General features: G+C 35.4%; 1 protein-coding gene across 4 annotated transcripts in view; it reads right to left on the bottom strand.

Moving 5' to 3' along the window:
- The window catches only part of LOC150098707 (uncharacterized), a 202,021-nt gene that overhangs the window by 118,223 nt on the left and 66,087 nt on the right, over window positions 1-17,711 (bottom strand). For all 4 annotated transcript variants that reach the window (XM_090404840.1, XM_090404843.1, XM_090404842.1 and 1 more), the window contains exon 4: window positions 14,600-14,742. In XM_090404840.1, the coding sequence (XP_090260966.1) occupies window positions 14,600-14,742 (143 nt within the window). The remainder of the gene's footprint in view (window positions 1-14,599; window positions 14,743-17,711) is intronic.

Genomic DNA, 17,711 nt, shown 5'->3' with positions numbered 1-17,711 from the left:
CAAGTTCATTCCTAACATCATCATTTTTAATATGATTCTGTTATTCATGTCACTTGTTCAGGCCTCTATATTTTTCTCACAACTGTCATTTCTGGTCTTTAATCTTTGATCAAGTAATTTATTTTAAACTCAACTCTGAGAAATATAACTTAAAATTGGTTTGGGCACTGTTGTGTATACTGCTAGTTTAGTGTTTTGGCTAATTTTTCTCTTATTCCATATAAATTTATTTAATTTGACATTGTTAGCATCCAGGAATGTGCTAGCAGAGCTAATCTCAGGTGGAATGGTCATTTAAACAGAATGGGCGAGGAAAGGTTAGCATAACAAGTGTTCTCTGCAAAGTTGGCAGGAAAAAACCCAGAGGAAGATTGAGATATAGGTGGATTGAAAAATGATTTAGAAGACAGAAATATAAGATCTGATAATGTTGGCACCTTGATAGATAACAGATTGATTTGGGGGAAAATTATATATAGGAAGTTAGTCATGATGTAAGTTTTTCATGCAGTACTATCATATCCTGTACAGCCCTTGAGAGTGCATGTCAGGATTTTGATGATGATGACTAACAGAATTTTTAAGTTTTCTCTGGGAATCTTGTCACGTGCTTGCCTGATGTACAAAATTTAAATACAGATCCCTGTTATATTCCCACGATTTCTCAACTATTTGTCATGATGTGAAAATCAAATCCGATCTTGAGAACCTGTATTTAACCAGAACTCAGCTTGTTCTTCAAGTTTCTCTTCTACAATTTTTCTCAGCTTTTTAAGTATGCTTGCATAAATTTTACCTGGAAAACACTTTGCAGAGAAATTCCTCTATAATTCTCACATTCTGCTGTATTACCCTTTTTTACAGATGGGAAATATGAGAGCTGTATTCCAATCATCTGGAATCAGACCTTCCAACAAGGTCCTCTGATTATACTGATAAACTTTTATACCTCCATATTTGAACATTTCTGGTTCCTGGTAGAATATCATCTAATCCAGTTGCCTTTCCATATTTCAAGTTTTAATGGCTTTTTCTATCTCAAGTATTGATATGTACTCTGTTTGCATTCCTCTTGCAAATTTTCTTCTATTGTTCTGTCACTGCTTGTTTCATTTAACAGTTCTTTCAAAGTAATTACTCCAGACATTCAGAGATATCCTTACCTCAGATTTCGTGTCACCTTTATCATCTTGATTCCTTTTACAGTACTCTTTCTTTGATTTCTAAGCTTTTTTTGATAGCCTCTAGAACATTTTGCTGCCTCGATATTCCTCTGCTATATTCTTATCAAAGTCTTACCATGACTTCTGTTTAGCTACTTATACACATAGCTTAGCTCTCCCTTATATTTTTCTCTTATTATTTTATGACATCTGCTGCCTAATTTTTTAATATAAATCTGCAAACAAAACTTTATCATTTGCCCTAAGGAAGGAAAATAACTTAAAGAAGCAATTCAACCAGAAAAACAAGCAATTACTCTAAAACTCAGTCACATTTAAATCTTTCTTCACAGACATTGACAGTAAAGTAGAATGAGAATGATGGCAACAGTAAGACAGCATACAAGACTGTTTGGGGGGAAAAAAAATGGATTGCGAATGATGGCAGTGCAAGAGGAGGAGGAAGTACAGATGGCAAGATGGTGACATGAAAGGAGAGGGGAGAGAGAGAGGGGAAAAAGGAGAGAGTGTGCAACTGGCATGGTAGCAAGCATGAATGGCAGCAAGAAAATGAAGATTAAAGATTAAATATCAGGAATTTGATGATGATCAGTACTGAATGCTCTCTCTCTCTCTCTCTCTCTCAATTGCCAAGTCCCATTAATATGATCAGTGAGCATGAACACTTGTTCAACTAAGTGGCAAGCAAGAAGTTAGTGACAGCTGCCACACTGTCATTAGTAAAAGGAGAATATTTTTCTTATGATGAGAAACAGATATCACTATACACTTAAGAATTGTGAATTAGAATAAAGGAACATTGAAATTATTACAATTATTAGATTACTGGTAAGTAGAATTAATACAAATATCAAACACTTAAAATAAATATAAATAAATATAACATAAATATCAATTTCTTATCAAGCACATCACAAGTGCCAACAGTACATGGTTACAAAACTTAAGCTAATAAAAACTAACATAGGAAAGCAATTGTAAAAAGACTGATAATAGTAAATTATGATTATATTTAGTTTCCTAGGAATGGAGTGGACAATCACTTTCCTCTAAATTCACTATAGCAAACCATATGCTAAAACAACTATTTCTCTGGTCCCTAGCGGTCTGCTATAGCAAGCATCTACAATGGACCACTTGTGAACCTCTAAGGCCTCTCGACTAATAAATGATGATGACCAGTATGAATTTTCTTTCTATATATATCACTACTACATGTGGGGCTGCAAAGCTTATATCAAAATAATGCGATGAGTGAACAGAAGTTAAGGGAAAAGTAAGTTGTCGATATTCTTTTTTGAAGAGTGATTATAGCCCTTGGGGAACACTTCGTGGGGAAGGCTGTTCAACTGAACTGAGGAAGATGGAATGAAATATGAATGGAAGTATTATTACTATTATTACGGGCAACTCCAGGGAGTCATTGGACTCATCGAGGGAGGCCCCAAATCATATTCATCACAACTATTTGACATTCATACAGTATCTATCATACCTCGCCTTAAACTCATTCACTGTCACAGCATCCACCACAGACTCAGGGAGCGCATTCCACTCATTCACTACTCTAAAAGTAAAGAACCCAGCTCTAACACCTTTACTAACCACACTTTTGCCCAGTTTCCATGGATGTCCCCTAGTCCTCCCACAACCAGCCCTGTTCTCAAAAATATCTTCTGAATTAATTTTATAGAAACCCTTCAGTAATTTGAATGTCTCAATCATATCTCCCCTCCTCCGCCTATCAACCAATTTTTGCAACCCACAAATCCTCAACCTGTTCTCATACGGTTCATTCCACAGACCTGCTATCATCTTGGTCACTCGCCTCTGGATCCTCTCCACCTCCTCCCCATCAAGAAGAAACCTAGGTGACCAAATCTGAGCACAGTAGTCTAGATGGGGTCTTATCAAGGCTCGATACAGAGGAACAATAACCTGCTTGTCTCTGCTTGTCATCGTATTCTTCAGCAACCAAGTGATTTGATGAGCTGTTTTGGTCACTTTTGCAATGTGTCCCCTAAATTTCAATTCCTTATCTACCAACACTCCTAAATCTCGTGCCTCATCAATTTCCTGGAGCATAGTTCCACCAATGCAGTAAACTTCCGCCAATCTTTTCAACCCAAAAATGCATAACCTTACATTTTGCCACATTAAACTGACATCCATTCTCCTTAGCCCAGACCTCCAATCTATCCAAATCATCCTGCAAAATTTTGACGTCATCTGCATTCACTATTGCCCTACCCAACTTCGCATCATCGGCAAACAAATGAACTGTTCCTCTCAGATGAACAAATGAACTGTTCCTATATCATTTATGAACAAATTAAACAGCAGTGGTCCAAGAACAGATCCTTGTGGCACACCACTTGTCACAGGCCGTCTTGTGGACTCTACTCCCGAGTAAACCACTCTCTGATATCTCTCCGTCAACCACCCTCCTATCCATCTCACCAACCCTATGTCCATTCCCATATGCTGCAATTTACTGATTAGAATTCCATGTGGAATCCTGTCAAAGGCCTTGGCAAGGTCCAGTAGAATCACCGTAAACCCATTACCCTTATCCAGTTCAGCCGTCACTGTGTTATAATACGTGAGCAAGTTACTGAGACATGACCTACCCTTCACAAAACCATGCTGTCCCCGATACAGTATCCCATTTACTTCTATCCAATCTTGTATTTTCCTCTTGACTATTTTCTTTAAGACCTTGACAATGATTCCTGATATGCTAATCGGTCGGTAATTTACTACAGCAGTCTTGGAACCACCTTTATCCAGTGGAACTATTTTCCCCCTCTTTCCACCCGCTCGGGACTAACCCAGACCCGAGACTCAAATTAAACAAAATGGTCAAGGGTACTGACAATTCTTTAGCTGCTTCTCGTACAACACGAGCTGGTATACCATCCAATCCCACAGATGTATTGACATTGAGGTTATGCAATAGACTACTCACCTCCACTTCATTAACCACAATTCCCGTATAATCTACTGGTTTATTCGTTTCTGCAATGTCACCACCTGGATGATATACTTTTGCAAAGTGCTCACTCAGTAACTCAACTATCTCAACTGATTCAGTTACCTCCCTACCATCGGCATTCTTTAAAATCAATCTGCCATGTACATTTTTCCTTTTACTTGCTACATATCTAAAAAACTGTTTAGGATTCTCTTTAGCCTGCATGGCCAATGTTCTTTCGTAATCCTTTTTTGCTTTTCTTACCACACTCGTCACCCTTCTGGCCTGTGCTTTATACCGTTCATGTGCCTGCCGGTCACCCTTCTCCTTAAATTCCCTCTATAGTTGTTTCTTTTTTTGCAACTCAAGCTTAATGGTGTTATTCATCCATTTAACCCCTACTTGATTTATTATTCGGACTCTAGGTATACAGTCAGCCATTGCTTCATGCAAGCACTTCTTAACTACCTCCCATGCACTATCAACTTCTAGTCCTTGCAGTTGTACATGCCATGGCACTGAACCAATCAAACTCCTAAGCTTGTCATACTTTCCAGCCCGATAATTCCACATGTACCCTGTCTTAATTGAAAATTCTACACCTTTAGCCACCTCCCAAGTTAAGACCCTATGATCACTCTCACCGATTGGTGGCAATGTGGTCATATTTGTTACAGCCAAATCCTCAGATGTAATTACTAGGTCAAGCACTCTCTGACCCCTAGTATTTTCCATTACATGCTGTCGCAGATAGTTATCCCTTAATAACCGCATAAAATCCAGTTCCTTCCTCCCGTGTGTCCTCTCCTCACTCCAATCAATGCGACCATAGTTGAAATCTCCCATAATAATCACCCTCCTTCCACCCATTTCTTCTATTTGCTTGTGCATACTGTCACCACTATCTTTTCCATCACCTGGTCTATAGCAGCACCCAATTGTATATTTAGTTCTGCTAGCCACAATCTCACACCAAATGGCCTCAAATGTGCTCTTTTCTCTATCCTGCAATTCAACTTCTATTCTCCTTGGCTGGAGCTCATCAGCTATCATCAACAATACTCCTCCCCCCATTTTATTCTCTCTGTCATTCCTGAACACACTATACCCATCACATTCAATCCCACTAGTTATATCATCTACAGTCAGCCATGTTTCACTAATACCTATAACCTGTGGTCTGGAAGTGCCAACCATGGCCAAAAACTCTTCCTTCTTGTTCCTAATACTCCTAGTATTAGTGTACATGAATTTAAGACCCCCATTAGCCCCAACCCTACCTTGATGCCTTATATTAACTATCCCACTCAGATTTGTTGTCCTTATTTGCTCTGGCATATTATATTCATTCATACATTCAACTGCCTCCATAAGGACTGTATCTCTACTCCCCCCCCCCCTAACAAATCTAGTTTCCCTGAATTTGCACATCCACTACATTCAGCAACACTTTCTCAAGTCTTCTTACACCGTAACCATTCAAATGCAAGCCATCCATCTTATATAGATCCTTTCGCCCATCAAACTCACTCCACACATCCACAAATTCCACACCACTCGTCATACATAACCCACGCATAAAGTCATTTGCAATTATAGCCCTCCTTTTAAACATTTCACTGTCATACCGTGGCAAAAGACTAATCATTCTAACTCTCTCACTCTTTTCTTTTGCTACCTCAAACAATTCATTCAGGTCTTCTATCATTTCCATTTTATCTCCTTTCAAATCATTCGTACCTGCCACAACAATCATTTCTTTCACCCTTTCCTTTTGCTCTCTAATAGACGCAGTTACGTCCTTCATGGTCGCACCAGGTTGGTACGATTTTGTCAAATCCTCTACTAACACACCTCGTACTAACGAGTCTCCATACAGCACTCTATCCTTCATTTTGTTCATGTTCACATTCATACGTCTATTTTTCCTGTCATACCTTTTATTATTGGTTGGTTCATTCAGTCTACTTTTGTTCATGCACTCTAGCTGCTGTTTTGCTCTTTCTATCGCACTATTCAACAACGCGATCTCACTCAATACATCTATCTCATCTTTTTTGTTCTCTGAGAAACCATTTATACTATCATTAACACTTTCTACATTCACACTCTCACAATTTTCATGTACAACCTTGCCGTTTCTTGTCATATCCCTGTTTCCTTCATTCTGAAGGTTGACAAAAATATCACACTCACGATCCGAAATACACTTCAATTCCGCATTCTCCCTACATTTTCTACACACATTCAATCCTTTATTATCATCTAACCACACTCCGACCGCACTCCGCAAAGCGTACATTTCACAGGTAGTACACTGACTCATTTCTTTTATGCTACCGTTCTTTGATAACGATGGCGAACCTTCATTACTGGCCGCCATTTTCCTTCGCACAGGTGCCATACTTATCTGTGACGTGTTTTGTCAAATTATACCCTAATCTTTAATAATTATTCAATTAATAAATAAGAGGAAAAAAAAGTACAAACATCAGAACATTTAAGTACTAAATATAATTAAATAAAATGAAATATAACTAAATACAGTAACTTAGCTTCGTTTTGTCTTCCATCGTTACGCGTTCGATTCCGACGGTACCAAAATATATTATGTAATAGTTTTGCAGCTGTTGCTTGTGTGATTTTAGGTTAACAGAAATGGGGAAGAACATGATAGATGTCAGTTCTCATAAACAGCAACCATGGAAATATCTGCAGAAGAGACAAAAGTGGAAACTGACCATCTGCGAGATGATGGATGGAGAAAGTCCCAGAGAGAGTGCTACAAACTGCCTTCTGGATAGCATATTTTTTTTGTGCACCACTGCAAATGTGAAAGCAAGGTTTCAAGATTAGACAAATTTGGGATTTGTAGTTAGTATTTGGATATATGAAAAGAAGTGCCTTGAGTGAAAAAGGACATCAATTTTTTGGAAGCTGTGGATGCTACAGAACTGATGTGATTATGCAGGGAGAGACAAGAAGTAAGAGTTAGTGCAAGAAGAGAATCTGATTTCAACTGCCAAGCTGGACATTATCAAAAGGTAAAGAGAGAGGAATTAAGGTCCTTTCTACAAGAAAAAAGACAAAAGTGTATTTTGGAACCATTGAAGGTGACTAGGTTGTAATCACTAGACTGAAGGATGATACAGAGAGCAGTTTGAGACACGATTGTACATGATCTTGAAGCTTAGTATGTTTGAGCACTACAGAGTTTATCATAAGAGTAGAGTAAAGGAAGACTGCAATCATTAGCAAAACTAGATAGGGTTTAAGGTCAATGAAAAATGGCTGATTTTATGTATGAGGTTGGAGATGGATGAAATAACCGAGCCCTATGGAGCATCAACATTAGTACAAAAATCTGAAAAGAAAACACCATCCACCATTACATGTAGTGAATGTCAGAGAACTAGCAATCCAACTAGAAAGGGTGAAAGGCAGACCATAAAATGGTAATTCGCTGAGAAATGCTTGATTATGAATCCTATCAAATGCCTTGGAAATGACAAGTAGGCAAAATCTGCTGTGGATCTTGAAATGGCTGAATCCATACTCGTGGCCACTGATTAGTTCAGGGGTCGCCAAACTTTTTTGACCTTTGACTAATTCAAGAGGACTTTTTATCGACCTCCTCTATTTTACTATTACGTAATTATAATAGGACAAGCAAAAAAGACGCTTATGTGAGTTTTTAGATAGTTTATTTTATAGTTACAGTGTTTCTTGTATGTATAATATAGTATATATATTATTATATTGACTTAACGTCAAAGGGATACGTTTTTGTTTTTGACATCCTTCTTAACATTGCATATTTGATAGGAGGGATAAATAATATATAAAATATAAAATTTAATTTAGATAACAAAATAACAATAATACAATCTTCCTATAGGTAGGTATATATAGGATGTACAAAACTACCAGCCCTGCTCAACTCTTCAACATCGAAATTTAGTTCGTGAATGAATAATGATTCAATTATAATATGTATGTTGATGAATTTTAGAACATTAACGCTCACTTTTATGTCGATGCGCAAAAATGAGACTGGGATCGAATATGTGTAAGTATAAGTAAATAAGCAACCACACACGTGTTGCAATCTCACTCACGCTGTGCTGCCAGGCAGGAACCACCGGCATCTGTTTATTGGTAAATACATCATTTTGGCTTACATGATTGCCTCCGTAACTATTTTCATGACCTTGCTCCATCTTACAGGTCCTATTCATGTCACTGCTTCCACGATTCACTCTTAATTGCGTTGTCAATCAGGATGGAGGTAATCCGAGTTAACCGAATTAAATATTACCTGTCCAATGATGTCTTATATTTTTCTTTCGACCCCTGAGCCCGATTCGACCCCTAACAATGTTATATCGACCCCTGGGGGTCAATATCGACCACTGGATTAGTTAATAGTTCTACAGGTTGAAGAAGTTCACTGTTGATGACCTTTGCCATTACTTTAAACAACACAAAAGTGAGATGCATATTTTGTTTTGGAATTGACTGTATATATATATGAGCTTGTTTTCATGCAGTGGGGTTTGTTTTTGGTTTTAATGGCACAAGGACATCCATAGTTATGCTGCACCAATACATAAGGTAATAAATAAAGGACATAAATAGGTATAAAAATCAGTATATAAAAATTGACCTAAAAGGTGTGTATAAACAAATGCAAAAATGCTAAAAAAAACTGTAGAAAAATTCATAAAAACAGTTATAAAAATGAGGTGATTAAAGCATATATACACTAAATACTAATAAAATTAATATGTTGATACTTTATATAAGATAGCAGAGATTGATATTCTGTAAAAATTTAAAAATGGAGGTGACACTTGGTGAATCTGATAAAATCTGTCTCAGTGTATAGGGCTCAGACAGATTATGAATGCAACTAAAACAGTGACTGTACTCATTGGCAAAGCAAGAGCAGTCAATTAAAATATTAACGATTGTCAGTCCTGTGGCACACAACTCACACAGAAGCATAATCATCATCCTTCAATAGGAAGGAATGGGTGAGATGACTATGAACTATACAAAGCTGAGAAAGAAAAACTTCCTCTTTATAGTCCCTGAGTAGATTAGTCTGTCACAATCCAATTTCGGGCTTGATTTGTATAGAGCTTATTATTATTATTATTATGTGACACCTCCAGGGAGTCCAAAGGCTCATCGAGGGAGAATGTGCCAACAGCATCGAATGATTAATTCCCTTCCAACTACTAACCGTGCTCAAACTCGCTCAACTTTTTGCTGAGCCATTAGTAGCAGAGGCTCTACCAATCGACCAACCATTACATTAATCTTCTACATTGTTCACAAAAATTCTTCCCATTACTTTCGTTTAGTTCTACATTTAAGAATAAGCAAGTTGCAAAACTGAAACTTTTTAAATATAATAAATTTTGTTTAATCCTTTATCCAAGTGTAAGCAAACAAAGTTTGCACCTGAAGTATCTTCAAGACTGAGGCAACTAGTGGTAAAGGTGGACCAAGCTCTCATCACTCCTTGTCTTAGTATCTCCCATAATGCAAAGCACATCTCCTTGCGGACATGTATAATGCTATGCATTAAGGGAAGGGTCACTACCCAGAGGTGGTGATACTAAGGCAGAAGCAATGGAGAAGTCATATTTACCTATACTTTTCAGAAAGAAACTTTTTAAATGATTTCTTCTTTATGTCAACTGTTTCTTTAGTTTCCTGCAATCGCCAACTTAGTTTTCATTTTTCTAACTTTGGAGATACTTAACTACATGCTTTCTGTACTGAATCAGTGAATGCTTTCTTTAGATCTTGCGATTTATACTCTAGGGTTTGGTTGTTTTTTTTTAAACTTTTTCACTTTTCTCTCAGTAATATTTATATATTTGGATCTACGATTCACAGATGAAAGCTGCTTGCTTCAATTATTTTACAATTTTTGTACTTTTCTTTTGCAATACTCATTTTTATCCTTCTGAAAACTACTTGATAATTACTTCCATTTCAAATTCCTTGTATATCCTTTGTATCCTGTATGTAGTCTCTCTCTTTTTCTCTCTCTAATGTGACTTTATTCACATCTTTATTTTGGAAGATAATATAAATTAAAGATGCCAAGAAATTATATTCTTGGTTTACTCCTTTATCCCAGTGCAAGCAAACAAAGTTTGTATGTGAATTAACTACACAACTCGGCAACTCAAATATTGAGGCTAATGACTTCACATCACTTGCCTTAACATTGGTATCACCACTGGGTCTGGCTCCCACTGATGAGACCTCAATAAAGATTGTAACTGGACATTATACATGTCCATAAGGATATGTGCTTTGTATTATGTTGACTAGTGATGCAAAGTCATTAGCCTTTATATATGAGTTGCCAAGTCATGAAATTACTTCATGCACAAACTTTGTTTGCTTATACTTGAATAAAGGATTAAAACCAAGAATATAATTTCTTGGAATCTTTAATTTATAGCATAACTAAGTGGAAAAACTTTCAACATCTATCTCTAATCCAGAGTATTTTAGTAATAAGGTGTGACACCTTTTGGCTACTTGTATGTGGAAATATAACGTCTGCATTACTTCAACCTTGGTATCACTTCTGGGTCTGGCTCCCACTGATAAGACCTCAATAATGTTCGAAACAGGTCTGGGTAGTGTCCCTCCCACAATGCATAGCATTACATGTCCATACGAATATGTGCATTCATTATGGGACTACGGCAAGTGATGTGAAGTCATTAGCCTCTATATAACAATTGCTAAGGCGTAAAGTCACTTCACATGCAAACTTTGTTTGCTTACACTTGGATAAAGGATTAAACCAAGAATATAATTTCTTGGCATCTTTCCTTTGGAACACAATGTTAATAACATTCTGTTCTAAGCATGAATTCTAAGCATGAAAGCAAAAGTTTATTATCATTATTATTAGTCTTGCCTTTTCCTCAAAATTCTCCTTTAACATGTGTATAGGTTTGAGATTCATTTCTTCTTTGTCTGCTGTTAGATATCCAACAAAAACCAGTTTATGTCAGTTGCCTACTGTTACCTGTTTAGTGTGTAATTTCAAAAGTATAAAAATAAAATATTTTTCAGTAAGTCTAATCTTTAGTTATAACCCTACAAAAACACAAATTAAACAATTAAATAACCTACTTGATGAAGTTGTCAGTTGGGATCAAATACTTTGGACAAGTTGTGCACTCATTTTGGAAGAACCCCTCGTTTACGTGGTCTCCCAAAAATTCATAAATTATGAATTTTTGGGATGAGAACAAAATGAGATACCTTGTTCTCATCCATTCATCCGCAACCCTCTCATTGGTTTTGTTGAAAATGAACTTACCACTTTCCTACAACAGATCAATAGCCTTCACCAATGCATTCAAATTCACCATGGAAAAAGAAACGGCTGGTGGTTTACTATTCTTGGACATCCTTCTTATGCGCACAGCACTTTACTGGCAGATACATTCATCAAAAGTCTGCTCATCACACCTCCCAAAAAATTGGTGTTATCAAGTCGCTAATTAATAGAACACATAAAGTGTGCTCCTCTCCCTCAAGTTTACAACAAGAACTTCTCACTATCAAAATGTTAATGGAATTTAATGGTTACAACCCTAATCAAATCCAGCAGATAATTGACTCCTATGTTCCAACACCTCAGGATTCTTCAACAGACCACAGGGTTCCAATCCCTTATATTTCTGTATGTCTGAATTGATTGGCAAAATTTTGAAGTATCATCTCATTCTCACATATTTTCCTATTAACAAAATTTATCATCTGTTGCCATCTACAAAAGACAAACTGTCACCTCTATCATTAGCTGGCATTTACCAGATACCTTGTGAATGTAATCTAACATACTTTGGGGAAACAGGCCATTCTGTGGGGAAAAAAAAAATTAATGAACATCAATATTATATCGAATATATGAAACCTCAAAAGTCTGATATGGCACAACATAGTATTGATACTAAACACAGTATCCAGTGGGATGAAGCTCGTCTTCTCCACAGAAGCAGGTTTAAATATGACGGCTTTTCAAAGAAAGTTGCGAAACCCTTTTACATCAGCCAAATCTGAATCGGAACAATTTTCTCTCTCCCCCCCAAAAGTTTGAGAGATTCTTATCTTATGTAACCGTCAAAAATAGTTTTAATAATATTATTTATTAATATTAATTTCTAGCACGCAGCAACAGTTTTTAATTGGTAAACTACTGACTGCTGTATGTACCTTGTATTCCTGTTCCTTTGATTTGCTTGTTTCTACACATTGATGATGTACTGTTATTTTCAGTATGAAATATTTGTTCTTTCATTTCATTAAAGTTAATTACTGCGGTTATCGTGTAATTTATTGTTTATATTTTTCAGTAAGGCATTTAAGGATAAAATGAATGATAAACATGTTGAAAGTATTTTTTCACTTGGTTATATTATAAATTAAAAATGCCAAGAAATTATATTCTTGGTATCATCCTTTATCCAAGTGTAAGCAAACAAAGTTTGCATGTGAAGTAACTTCACGACTGGGCTTACTTGTATATACAGGCTAATGACTTCACATCAATTGCCTTAGTATCCCATAATGCAATGCACATAAGGATAAGGTGATATAATGCTATGCATTATGGGAAGGGGCCACTACCCAGACTGGTTTCGACTTTTATTGAAGTCTCATCAGTGGGAGCAAGATCTCACTTTGACTACTTGTATATAGAAATATGACATTTGCATTACTTCAACCTTGGTATCACTTTTGGGTCTGGCTTCCGATTATCAGACCTCAATAAAGGTCGAAACCAGTCTGGGTAGTGTCCCCTCTCATAATGCATAGCATTTATACATGTCCATAAGGATATGTGCATTGCATTATGGGATACTAAGGCAACTGATGTGAAGTCATTAGCCTCTATATCAGGGGCGTCAATAACGTCGATCGCGATCTACGGGTAGATCGCATAATGCTTCGATCGCATTATGCGATCAATTTTCAAAATCATATATAGATGAGTCCGAATATGATAAAGCAAATAAATAATGTTAACCTATTTATCATTAGAACCATTTATCATTTATAACCTATAACCATTTATAACCTATTTATCATTAGAAATAGAACCATAATCTATATTATGGTTCTATTTAAAATTTACGTTAATTAAAAACTTAAAATAATTATTTTTTGTACAATAATTTCAGTTTATAATTCAATTATATTAAATTGAATTTTATTTCAAAAATTTCAATAAAAAAATTACAAATATTAGTTAAAAATATTTAAATTTCCCGCTATAAGACTTTTGTTGTGGAGTGTACTTGGAAATGTATGCGCCCTCATAGACACGCCCACTTTGGGTTTTTGTTCGCTTTGATGCACTGTACAAACATAACACATGAAGCTCGATGTATAAATGATAGCAGTATTATAAACTCGGTTGTTTGTTTTGTGCTAGTGCTCTGCTGCAAATTTAAAATTTGAAGTTTAAAGTGTTTTAATATAATTTAAAATTGTACCATCATGACTACTATGAAAAAAGCAAAGACACTATCATCAAGAGTGGGAACATGATTATTTCTTTATTATGATCAAAGACAAATGTTGTTGTTTGATTTGTAATGGAAGTGTTTATCTGCCGAAAAAAGGGAACTTGGAACGACACTTTAAATCGGTGCATAGCAGCTATGAAACAGTGTATCCACGTTCCCTTTTTCAGTTGTTTCATTAAAATAATATCGAACTCAGAGACAGCAACAACTGTATCGTTAAGAGTGAGCCATATTCTTGCCAAACATAAGAAACCCTTTAGTGATGGTGCAATTTTTAAAAAAGCATTTCTTGCAGCAGCTGAAATAGTTGCTGCTATCAACAAAATAAAATACAGTTGCAAAACAAGTAGAAGAAATTTCCCTTTTCACTTCAGTTGGATGAATCTGATTCACCAGGAATCTGTTTCATCAGGGAGTTCAAAATGAAATGTTTATTTTAATCAGTGTGGTTAAAAAACTGCAATATATGTTTTTTTTAATATTCTTTTAAGCATTATATTAAACTAATTAATATTACGATAATTATAATAATAAATAATATTACGATAATTTTTTTCTTTGTCTAAACATAAATTAGAAATCTTATACCTTATACTCCAATTTTGAAAAAAGTAGATCGCATTTATATTTGAATGGACAATGTAGATCTTATGCAAACATTAGTTGACACCCCTGCGCTATATACAAGTAAGCCCAGCTGTGAAGTTACTTTATATGCAAACTCTGTTTACATACACTTGGATAAAGGATAAAACCAAGAATAGAATTTCTTGGCATCTTTAACTTATTGAATAATAAACAGCTAAAAAATATTTTAAATTACAATATGACTAAATACAGAATATACAGTACAGCTAACATACTGCATTTGTAAGCAATGTTTTATTCTCAGAGAGATCTTCAGAGCATGGGCTTTTGTGCAAAGAGCTGGAATTATCAAGTAGTCCATTCTGCAGAACTTCATGTATTTCTTCAGTCCTATTAGACTCTTCATTCTTGGTATATACTGAAAGAAAATTGACACAAGAAAAAAAATCATCCACCAAAAAAGTTATTTAAAAAACTGTTAGTAAAACTATTTTTGTTTTCACTATCAGTAGATTAATATAACAGAAAAAATATTACTAATATCAAATACTGTATAATTACTTGAAACAATAGGATAAAATACGGGACAGAAATATCTTGCGTTTATCACAATATGAAAAGTACGTGACAAATAAAAAAATTAAAATCATTAAAAAAAAGTGCATTTCACATCTTAACACAATTTCATCAAAAGAAAAAACATAAAGTCTCTTAGTTCATTTTCAAATAAAGTAATCACTGAAATGCAAACAATGTGAACCATAAAAGTGGATTTTAAATGCAATAAATGAAAGTAAATTTTATGCTACCTACTTTCTATTTCTTTTTATGGGTTCACATCTCGCCAATCTATGTTGAATACAACACTTCCAAAATAAAATATAATTTGATATTTAAAATGAACTAATACTCCCAGTTAGCAAAAATATCTCATATAATTCCAACTACACTATTTATTAAAAAAAAATTAACTTTCTATTTAATTAACACTATCAAAATTACCTGGAATTTCTCAGATCTTAAACTCAATCTCTTTTCACATCTGTAAACTATTTTTTCTCCCTATTAAAAATTATCTAGTTTTCATGGCTTACCTCAATTTAATTCTAAAACAGAAATTGTGTGCTTTACCCCTTATATATTTTTAGATTTTATGAAAAAATGTTAAGTATATTTTTTAGAATAAGATTTTGAAAACAACAAAAATATATCCATATAATAAATCATTGAGAGTTATAGATCAAGAGTTTTAGATATGATCATATCGTCAGAGAATATAACTGCAAGTGGGGTTTCACACTTTCCTCCAGTTGGTCAGTGATCATGAAGTGATTACCTGGGTTGTGGCTAGCCATGTGCACTTCTGTGAGGAAAGGATATATGCAGAATTATGAGGCTGGTAATTATGACAAGCTTAGGAGACAACTTGGAATTATAGCATGGAATGAAGATTGAGCGGTAAGGAAATAAATGCTGCTTGGGAACTGACAAAGAAATACATAACAGCATCAATGTGTGAATGTATTCTGAAGGCCGAAAGGCTGAATAAGGTAGGTGTAAAATGGATGAATGAGGGGCTTAAGCATGAAATCTGAAAGAAGAAGATACTTTGGAGGCAGTACAAGATGAATAATGGTAATAATTAGTTTCATGAAGAGTATAAAAAACAAGCCAGGAAAGGGACTCAGTTAGTAAGGAAAACAAAGAGCAGTATGGGCAGAAATTGGCAAATCAGGTGAAGAAAAACCCTAGAGAGTTTTTTAGATATGCAACAAGTAGAAGGAAGAATGAGCATGGCAAGATGATGTTAATGGATGAAAAATGGTAGAATGGTAACTGCTGCTGAAAACATTGTTGAGGTATTCAGTGATCAATTTATAAAGTGTTTCATCCTGATCAGTGTGAGATAATGAGGAACTTAAGTGTAGAGGACATAGGAGAGGATGGCTTAATTATGAGTGAGCAGGAGGTATTTGAGGAAATAAATACCTTGATGTCAATAATGTGATAGAATATGATGACATATCACCACATGTCTTAAGGGAATGTTCCAGGGAATTGGCAGTAGCATTAGCATGCTTGTTTAGTAAGAGTCTTACAACAACAACACAGGTTCCAAGGGAGTGGAAAGAAGGCAAAATTGTTACACTGCATAAAAGTGGTGATAAAGCTGTGGCTTCAAATTATAGGCCAATCTGTATATCTGGAGTTGTAGTGAAGGTACTAGAGAGATTGGTGAGAAGTAGGAACAGAATTGGGTTGAAAACAGCACTATTCTTTGTGGTTATCAGCATGGGTTTGTTAAGGGGATATCATGTTTTACTAACTTACTTATGTACTATAACAAGGTGACAAATACCTTGGACAAGGGAAATGCATATACAGTGATGTACTTGATATACTTGGATTTTGCAAAAGCTTTTCACAGGCTCCCACATGACAAACTATTAAATAAATTTTAAAAAGGGATTGAATAATAGACTTCTGAGTTGGATCAGTGACTGGCTGTCAGATAGGTATCAGAAAGTTGTATATGGGGGGGGGGGGTATACCATAACAGAAAAGTGACTAGTGTATCGCAGGTGTCAGTTTTGGGACCAGTGTTGTTCAATTTGCATATTAATGATATTGGGATGGGTTTAACTAGTGATATGTAGGCTGTTTGCAGACAATGCAAAATTGGGGAGAGCAATACAGAGTTAAGCAGATGTTATGGCCTTGCAGTAGGACTTGAATAGATTGCATGAATGGGCAGATAAGTGGAACTATCAGTTCAATGTTGCAAAGTGTAAGGTTTTGAGATTTGGTAAGAAACAATGGGATGCAAAGTATACACTTGGTGGGGAAACTTTAAAGGAAGTAGAGAAGATGAGAGATCTAGGAGTGATGTTGGACAAGGACCTAAAATTCAGAGGCCACACTGCACAAGTTGTGAAGACATCACATCGGATTATGGCAATGATGCAGAGGACCTTGACATGCAGAAATAAAGAGGTTATGATGCCAATGTATAAGGCCTTGATCAGGCCTCATATGGATTATTGTGCACAGAACATTCACTGCAATTATTAATATTCCAAAGTAGTAGATATTAATAATATCACTGAAAACCATTTTCTCTTAATTAAATGTTTGATGGCCTTAACAGTGAGACTGTAGCCAGATACCTCAGTGGAAATTTTTGTTTGATTTGGTATGCCCTACTAAATGAATGAATGATGTGCATGATTGCTCTGCTAAAGTAACATTATAAATTCATAGTTTAGCAATTTCATATTCCAGATGTATGTTAATGTCATCAAGGTTTGACACAATTCTAGTACATACACTGCATGTATAACATATCATTTTGAATAATTAATTGTTCAAATAATTATCAATTTAAAC

This window comes from Typopeltis vanoorti, chromosome 15, assembly GCF_054136105.1.
Source record: "Typopeltis vanoorti isolate ZY-2024b chromosome 15, IOZ_Tvanoo_1.0, whole genome shotgun sequence".
NCBI lineage: Eukaryota > Metazoa > Arthropoda > Arachnida > Uropygi > Thelyphonidae > Typopeltis > Typopeltis vanoorti.
This window is presented reverse-complemented; position numbering and strand designations above follow the sequence as displayed.